Source organism: Rosa rugosa, unplaced genomic scaffold, assembly GCF_958449725.1.
Source record: "Rosa rugosa unplaced genomic scaffold, drRosRugo1.1 SCAFFOLD_200, whole genome shotgun sequence".
Classification (NCBI taxonomy): domain Eukaryota; kingdom Viridiplantae; phylum Streptophyta; class Magnoliopsida; order Rosales; family Rosaceae; genus Rosa; species Rosa rugosa.
This window is the reverse complement of record NW_026908916.1, coordinates 7,665-17,000: the sequence shown is the minus strand read 5'-3', so window position 1 is coordinate 17,000 and position 9,336 is coordinate 7,665. Positions and strand designations below refer to the sequence as shown.

The 9,336-nt window shown below is 36.7% G+C and overlaps 1 protein-coding gene across 1 annotated transcript; it reads left to right on the top strand.

The window, feature by feature from the left end:
* Nucleotides 1-2,357: 2,357 nt before the first annotated feature.
* Nucleotides 2,358-6,744, top strand: LOC133724176 (major strawberry allergen Fra a 1.08-like). Its single transcript, XM_062150885.1, has 2 exons — nucleotides 2,358-2,555; nucleotides 6,154-6,744. Exons 1-2 carry the CDS (start codon nucleotides 2,465-2,467, stop codon nucleotides 6,543-6,545), a joined length of 483 nt encoding a protein of 160 aa, XP_062006869.1. The 5' UTR covers nucleotides 2,358-2,464; the 3' UTR covers nucleotides 6,546-6,744.
* The last annotated feature ends 2,592 nt before the right edge of the window (nucleotides 6,745-9,336 follow it).

Genomic DNA, 9,336 nt, shown 5'->3' with positions numbered 1-9,336 from the left:
CTCGGTGCTTACTTTTCTTTACTACTGATTGTGAACACTGTAATGTTCGGACGAATGAGGATTCTACAGAACAGTCAGAACTGATTCTAAACTTGGCCGTTAAGAACTCCCGCCTGGAGCTGTTTGTGCTAATTGTGCAGATCATAGCCTGCAAGCGATGACAACGCAGTAGTTTTTTTTTTTTTTTTTTTCTGTTTAATAAACAGAGACCGGGTGCATTCCTGTATAAGCCTTTATTAACATTTATTACGTAGGAAAAAAGAATACAACCCACTGAAATATGACATGAAATTTAACTCCTCAACAAAGAAAAAACAAGAAGAAACAGAGACGGAAACCATACCACTGCTCAATCAACAAAAATCAAATGACAAGACATGTAGTAAAACAAGATTTATGAAAGTGGAAATTACGAACAACTATTTCCTTGGGAAAAAAAAAAACTTCCGAATTTTACAAAACTTTGCTCTAAACTTTGTCCTAAAGAACTCCAAGAATTGTTTTTGCATATCCAAACCTAACGAAATTTTGTCATCACTGAAGTTTTTTTTTTTTTTTTTTTTTTTTTTGTGTGTGAATAAATAGAGCAGTAAAAAAAAACGACAAAAAATACTGTAAAGCCAGACTAATGATAGTGAAAATTAAAAAGCCTTATTTCTCTACCAGCAACTTAGGTGTCACATCGAAATTACAGATATTTCAAATTATCCATAATTAATTACTTAGCTAACTTTTATGATCTTCAACATTATTTTGATTGTAAGTTACCTGTACAGACAATAAGTCCAACAGTTTTACAAACTTTCAACGACTCTTTTTTTTTTTTTTGAATGTTCAACGACTCTTTCTACAATGCAGAATTTTTTTTTTCCTCATATGATGTGTCTTTGTATCGGATAAGTCCAATATTGACAACAACCTGACAATGGAAACATTTCCTTAAATCTGATCAAATAATAGTAGAAGCACGTCGTCAAACATGAAGTTATCATGGTATATTCCCTATGATTTTAATATCTTATGAGATACTAAAAAATCTAATCATTGACTATTAAATACAAAGAAAAGTCATGATGAGCCCATGCATCATTTGTAAGTTTACATATAGCTTTGATTATCGTATAGAAAACATTATAATATTTGATTTGTTGATAGTGTTTTCCTCAATTATTTACATTAACGTACCCTTAACGTATATGTCGATACTTTCATTTGGAATAATGATAAACTAGCTCAATACAATACGGAATCGACTTCTAAGGTGCTCGATAATTGACTCCTTATTACAAGTAGTGACTTAATCTACAATCTTGCGGACTGCGGAAATTGATTTACCACTACATAAAGGATAGTTACTACTAGAAAATAAAATGACGTAGGGAAGAGAAATCTATGTACTCAAGACTCAATTACTGTCTTGGGTACATATATATGCATGATCTAGTAGAATTTAGTCGACTAAAAATGAAAAAAAAAAAAAAAAAATTGGAAACAACGTTCTAGATGGTCTCGTTCTAAACTCCATTTTTGAATTTTCAGTAGCATTCTTCGCAGTCAACATCAACAATGGCATAGTCCAGTCAACATTGGCTATTTTATTTGTTTTTTTTGTTGGGTTCTTTGCTAATTGTCTTCAATCTTGATGGTATCATTAAGAAGTGATGTTTCTGTAATGTATTGTTGAACTTTTGAAATCGATCTATTCTCATTTTTCCACATTAGGATTATGTAATATTAAGTACAAGTACATTGCAGAATCTACTTCACTTGAACCTCAAGCTCAAACCAAATTTTGTTGGGATGACTTGGAAAATGAAAAACTCTTTGGGCATTGCTGCTTTACTGAATCAGAATTCAATTTCGATAGCTCCGGGCTTAATAAAGACTGAGCAACTATGAACGGTAAAAATCTTCGATTCTTACAACTCTCCTAAAAGTTCATCACAAGAAATTGGAGACCAAATAAGGCCAAACAAGTTCGAGTAGGATACCGCGAACTCGAACACCTACTATGTGTCTCAATCTTTGATTTAACGGGCTAGTGCTAATCTTGTATATGTTTTGGAAATGTCTTTTAGACTTTTTCTTTTATCCAATGAGTTTTGACTTCATGTCTCTCGTTAGTTTTTTTTTTTTCATTTAATAAAAAAAAAAATTAAGTACGTACTCAAACTTCAATTTGGTTTTCCAAAGTCCTCAGATCAACTATTGAAGACGGCTTCTTAGACTTCAAACAATTATTTATTGAATTGAATATTAGAAACTCCTTTTCACATCGAACTTAACATGTATTCTTTGAAAGTTTCACTTGTCTATAACTGTTTAATCTACAAAAGTGAGCTTCATCCTCAACTATAAATACCACCTCCATCCTCACAGTTCCTCACACCAATACCAGTTCTGTCATCATCTTCCTTCTACATTTCAATTCTTTGATCAATTTCTAAGTTCTTGTATCGTCATCATGGGTGTGTTCACATACGAAACTGAGTTCACCTCCGTGATTCCACCACCAAGATTGTACAAGGCATTTGTTCTCGATGCTGACAACCTCATCCCACTACTACATGCCAGTTGATACACATCGGTTCAAAACTGATGTCTTTTTCATTTAGCAACCGATGTCTCATTAAGTGATGTCTATTATAGCAGTCTTAGACATCGGTGGAAATCTGATGTCCATAAAATACACAGACATCGAAATTTCGAGAGTAACCGATGTCGCACATATGCCAAAAAGCTTTATAATTAAAATATTTCGATGTCTAAACCAAAACTTCTGATGTCTCATTTGGTATCAACATCAGTAAGTAGAGTTTTTCTTTGTAGTTAATTGATTTATAGTTCTATTTACTGTGTAATAGTAGCAAAATTAATCAAATTACATATCAAGGTGACCCTAAAACTGATGTTGTACAAACTTATGACATCGAATTTTTAGTAGTTTTTGATTTTAAATATGAATTGCACATCAGAATGTACTCTAGAATTAATGTCATTTGCACTTTAGATCTCGTAGTTCTTGATAAATTATGATGTAAAATGGTTAGTACAACATCAGTTTCTTTAAAAACAAATTGTCTGCAGAGGTTATTTTCAATATCAATTTTTATATTATTCAAATGAATGAATCCATTCACATAATAATGGATGCTCTTCTCATTACTCACATGATAGAGAAATACCAAAAAATTACTAAGCAATATATCTTTTATAAACCAAAAGTTAAAATATCATGTTCTACAATAAGTAAACTACTTAAGTACTACTACATATTAAACAATGAAACTTGAATAATTCTGTCCAACTTAACAAACGATCAACAAAGACCACTTGTTCCATAAAAAGCAGCACTACAAATATCACGCTTCATCATAAACATCTACAAGTATTTCCTCGTAACAAACTCACTCCATTCAATCCGCACCTCATCAATTTGCTCTTGTGAGTAGCTGGTTCTCTTCGACTTCCTACTCCACTACATAATTATGCAAACATATTTTACAACACAATGTATATATAACATAACTTTAAATAAATTATTACTTAAAAGTGAAATGCTTACCTTCTGTGCAAAAGAAAGCATTGGATCCTCAATCAGTTCCTTCATGTATCTCATGACATGGTAGCCACATTCACCACCGCCCACTTGTTTTGGTGCACCCTATTGTAAGTGTGAATGTCAAGAACCGATCAACTTATAGTTTATAACAGAACCAATGATAACAAACCAAAAAAAAAAAAAGACAGAACCAATGATAAGGCTTTTCAAAGCCAATTTCCTAGCCCTCTATCGATTCCTCATAGCTATAGTAGAATTAGTAGTGTAGCTAATCCAACTTGTGCATTTTTCTATATAAACTTGTGGACATAAATGCATATAACAATGGAGTGAGTTTCTAGTGGACATACCGAGAGATTTATCCATCGTGATGCTTTTTTGCCATGTCTACCCGTAATTTCATTAAATAATTTGATTGCACTTCATAAAGAAAGAAATTCAAATTAGCATAAAAAATGGTTAAAAATTCTATTTCAATATACATAAAGCATTATAAATAAACTTACTTGTTCACAGTTTCCATCCACTCGGGGTATTGTCTTTCCAAAGAGTCCACAATGTAGACAATGTCTTTTTCTTCATTTATTATAGTCAACATCCAATGATCACTGAAAATCCAACAATATATACTTAAGAGTGAATTTTATTCATGACATATACACACACTAATGCCATTTGCTGATGCATTTGAAAAACATTATCACCTGGGATTGTAAGGCACCAAAAATATATGATCAGACTTTCCTTGTTGCATCCGTTCTACTAAATTGTTCACTACATTCTTTGAATCTGATACCCCAATAGAGACGACCTGTGCAGGATCCACGAACCCAAATGTATCAACCATGTCAGACTTCTCAAGGACCTCATATAGGTACCAAATGAGATCAGAAATTTTCAACATTGACCATTGACCATTCCTTCTTCAAATGCCTCACAAGTTGAGATAAAAACGTACGTAAGAGTGATTCTACTAAAATGGAAAATACACTAATAGCTTTCAATCCATATAATGTTGGCCACCCACTGAGTTAAAAATGGTAGCTTGTGAAAGTTCCTAAGCTGGTCTGCTGCTGACCTATAGTCGCTCAAACAGCTGTTTCTCCAAATCCAGAAGATTAAAAAGGGTGAAATCGCTGTAACAAAAACTAGACACACTTCCCCCTTTTCCTATAAAATTTTACAGTCCAATTAAATCAGAGTAGAAAACTATAGACCTGCAAATTCAGTGTTCTATTATGCAGATTCTGCAGAAAGCTGATTCTGATATTGGTGTACTTGGTTTGCCATTGTGGAAGCTACATGGCACGAAATTAAAAACTGTTTTTCAGGCATATGTGAGACATGTATGTCTAAGTTTCTGCAAATTTTCAGCTCCATATTCCCACTGGTTTAAGAACTATGGTCTTCCCAAGTCAATCTACAGTACTAATTTCTGTTCTGACCCTCCAGCATTCCAACCAATATTCCAGAAGATTTAGAACTCCAAATGCAAAACCCTTTTATAGGGAAACACTAGACATATAGACCTACAATATCACAAAGTATCAGAACTTATGCTCTTACGAGGTGAGAACTCTAGGACTCCAAATTCGACTGATATTTCTGGCAGAGCTTAAAATCCAAAAACTTTGAGGAAGAATTTGGCAACCTAAGATTTAGCACCCCTCAATTTAATTTTCTGGTTCAAGAACCCCAGATATCTGTTTTACCAAATACTCTACTTTACCCACAAGCTAAAACCATCGCCTAAAAGCCTTCTCGTTCTCTCTAAATGCACACTGTTTAAATCATGATTACAAAAGCTTCCTGATTTTAACCCATTAAACACTAAAACTGGCCTATATAGCACAATCACTATAAAGAAACAGAAATTGGAGAACAAATCATACAATCCAAATTTGATAACCGAAGAATTGGAAAAGAAACTAAAAAATTAAACTTTAGCAGATATGAAACTAAAAGCTCCAACTGAAATTAAGAATAATAGGAACTCACCCAATCCTTCAATTCTTGTTCTTGCACTCAATGAACTCTAATTTCACATTAGGTTCTTCCGGAGACCGCACATTGTTTGGGCTTCGTGAAAGAGATACCAGGAGTATGGTGAAGAGCAGAGTACTGAAGCACGATGAGGAATATTGAGAGAGAAGCCGAAAATTTGGGAAGAAAATCAGTTCGTGAGACATGGAGTCTCATGTTCGGGCGAACTCTTTTTTTTTTCAATTAATTTCGTTTTGTTTTGAGATGATAGATGATACTCTCTGAAAATATGAAGATGTGCTTGGAGATAGATAACGAAACAAAAGGAAAAGGATAAAGCATCGATACATAGCGGTTCCCCATTTCCCGCATTCCTCAATCTTTTTTTTTTTTTTTTCCGATACTTAGTTGAATCTGCAGCTTAGCCTTATCTGTTCACATTATTTAAAAATAATAAAATAATTAATATCAGGTCTTATAAGGACTCATGTCTATATTCTTAACCGACATCAGAAAATATTAAATTCGATGTCTAAATTTTTAAGACATCGGTTTTCTTCTCAACTGATATCCTTTAAGTGATGTCTATTAAAAGATTTGTAGTAGTGTCCCCAAGATTGCCCCACAGGCTGTGAAGAGTGCCGAAATCATTCAAGGTGATGGAGGTGTTGGAACCGTCAAGAAGATCCACCTCGGTGAAGGAAGCGAATACAGTTACGTGAAGCATCAGATTGATGGACTTGACAAAGACAACTTTGTTTACAACTACAGCATAATCGAAGGTGATGCTATCGGAGACAAAGTTGAGAAAATCTCTTACGAGATTAAGTTAGTGGCATCTCCAAGTGGAGGCTCCATCATCAAGAGCACCAGCCACTACCATTGCAAAGGTGAGGTTGAGATCAAGGAAGAGCACGTCAAGGCCGGAAAAGAAAGAGCCGCTGGTTTGTTCAAGATCATTGAGAACCACCTTTTGGCCAACCCTGAGGCCTACAACTAAATCAAACTATGATAATGCTACTGCATTATACTGTGTCGTTGTGTCATGTTCTTTATATATTTGGTGTGGCTTTGATATTCATTTCCTTTTCTATCGTACCAAGCCAGAGATTGTTTTGGCTTGCAGTCAGTGATGACGAATTGTGAAGTTTTTGCATTTCATTTGAATAAGTAAAGAATAAAACGTTTGTTCCTCTTCATACAAATCTGTGGTCTTCAGGTTTTTGCCAGGAACACCATTTTGAGGATGCAGTAACTATGATGGAAAGCGTATATATATATATATGATATACCGGACAGCAGGGCCGGGAGTCAGTTGGACCCTTGATGAAGTTGTATATATAGTCTGGTAGAGAGTTATCTGGCAAGTGACTGGTTAAAGTCTTTAGTAATTGTTAATTTTTAATATAACAGTGTTAGAATTGACCAATTAATCTGGCTAGAGGAATCTTATTCATTAAAATTTCAGTCTTTTCATCGATCATAACCATTTTGATTAGGAGAGGTGTTGAAGGATGTCGACATCATGTGTGCCTCTACAAACTAGGGTTTAGTCATAGAGTTGTAATAGGAGAAGGTTCTAGATTTCCAGTTATATTCGGATTCTATTACCTTTCTTGTACTCTGTAAATCCCTATATAAAAGGCTCCTATTATCAATAATAAGACACAATTCTCTCTGCAATTCCATTTTAATTTAACACGTTATCAGCACGAACCCTAACCCTAGCCTAAAAAGAAAAGAAAAAAACCCTAACTTCCCTCACCAAAAACTGCCGCAGCTTTCAACCCTAGCCGCAAGCTGCTCCCCGCGCTGCAGCCTACAGCCCGTGCTAGCCTCCTGCGAGCCTACTCCCCGCGTTGCAGCCCACGTCCCGCGCTGCAGCCCTGCCCCTGCAGCCTAAGCACCGCGCTGCCCCCGCAGCTTTCTTGGGCACCCGTGTGCTCGTCCGCCTCCCGCGACCTGCAGCCTACACCCCGCGCGCACCTGTAGCCTCCTGCCGCAAGCTCCCGCGTTCCAGCTAGCAAAGCAACCGACCGGCAGCACCCGCAAACTGCTTCCTGCATCACCACCGAGCCATTAGCCACGACCAAGATTGTAAACAAGTTACAATCCCAGATTAGGATTGAAGCAGCATCTGCAATCCCGACCCTGGATCGATAGCACGTTTGCAATCCTTTCACGGTTTCAAGCCCCACAGCCTCCTGCCGCAAGCACTGCAGCCCACTGCCGCAAGTTACAATCCCAAATTAGGATCGAACAGCCACTGCAATCCTAGCTTAGGATTGAAGTAGCATCTGCAATCCTTAACACGCCTGCTCCAACACGCTTGTGTTCTCAAGCCCCGAATCATCAAGTAAGCTTTTGTAATTAAAGTTCCTGCTTTCTTGTCTTTTAAATTCCTTTATTTGCTGCAGGATTTGTATAATACGAACATGGGTTCAATTATTTAATAAACTGAATTGTGGGGATTCACGCTAACCGAACTAAGAGCATTCGTAATCAATGAACTAAGAGTGTTCATAATAAACGAACTAAGAGCGTTCGTAATCAATGAACTAAGAGTGTTCATAATATTCGGACTAAGAGCGTCCGCAAGCATCAAATTGTGACCATATTAAAACATCAATGTTTCGGTCTAATCCAAATATTCTTGGAAATCGATTTCTTGGTAGCATAGCTTGGAAATCTTATTATTATTAGTTTTCGTGGAAGTTTAGCTCCGAAACTAATTCGTTCTTGTTTCACCCTTTTTCAGGATGTCAAACTCGAACATACTCGATTTTGTTCCATTGGATTGTGCAGGCAAAAGATACCTAATGTGGGCTCAAGATGTTGAGCTCCACCTTATTGCCCGTGACTTATTGCATACAATCCAAGAGCTTTGTCATAAAGGAACTGCTCCAGACCCTCAAACTGAGATCGACAATTCTAGGGTACTTGCCCTAATGATGCGCCACATGGATAGGGACCTCAGGTTTGAGTTCATGAATGAGGATAGCGCTATAAAGCTATGGCAAGCACTTCATGAACGTTATGGCAACGTTCGTGACTCCATCCCTCCGAATTTAGAAGCAGAATGGAATGATCTTCGCTTCTCTGACTTTGATACAGTCATATAATTTTATTCGGAAGCTCTCCGCATCACAGGAATGATGCGCTTCTGTGGCAAGATGATCACAGAAGAACAATTGATTGAGAAAACCCTCAATACCTTCCTTGTCTATGCTATGAGGTCCTGTGATTTATTTCGGACTCATATAAATGCAAGATGGATCACAAGCTTTCAACAACTTATTGAAGCTATGGAAATTGCTGAAAGGCAAGGCAACGAGCTTGTGAGAAGAGAAATTGATAGGCTTCGAGATAGCTATCTAGAGCATCATCCTATGGCTAGAGAAAGTCGCCGTAGACGTCATGATCCATATGATCAAAATGCTCATGAAGGTAGTCACCAAAGGCGACAATCACGCCACCGTATGAGCCGTGACTTTGAGGGATGAAGGGTTGGAAACCATAGAGCCAACGTTGGCCATGGTCATAATTTTCCAACGCCTCCGGTCCTAGGGACCATGAACATTGCGCCAATGCGCCTCAATCAAGGGAGAATCATCTTCATGGTGTCTATTTCTGATATGGAACATCTGATCAATGGACCTGAGTTTGCAATGTACCTAAGAAGGTAGCCGCCTCATGGCGATCATGACATCTAGTTCAAGAAGACTTTAAATCTGGCGATGAAGAAAAAAATGCCGCAGATTTTTATTATAGTCTTTTATTTCCAAGAATTA

Excerpts from the sequence above, each read along its gene's own strand:
- LOC133724176 (XM_062150885.1), top strand. The coding sequence starts at position 2,465 with ATGGGTGTGTTCACATACGAAACTGAGTTCACCTCCGTGATTCCACCA. Across the intron at positions 2,556-6,153 it reads TCTCGATGCTGACAACCTCA|TCCCCAAGATTGCCCCACAG; the intron begins TCCCACTACTAC and ends TTTGTAGTAGTG.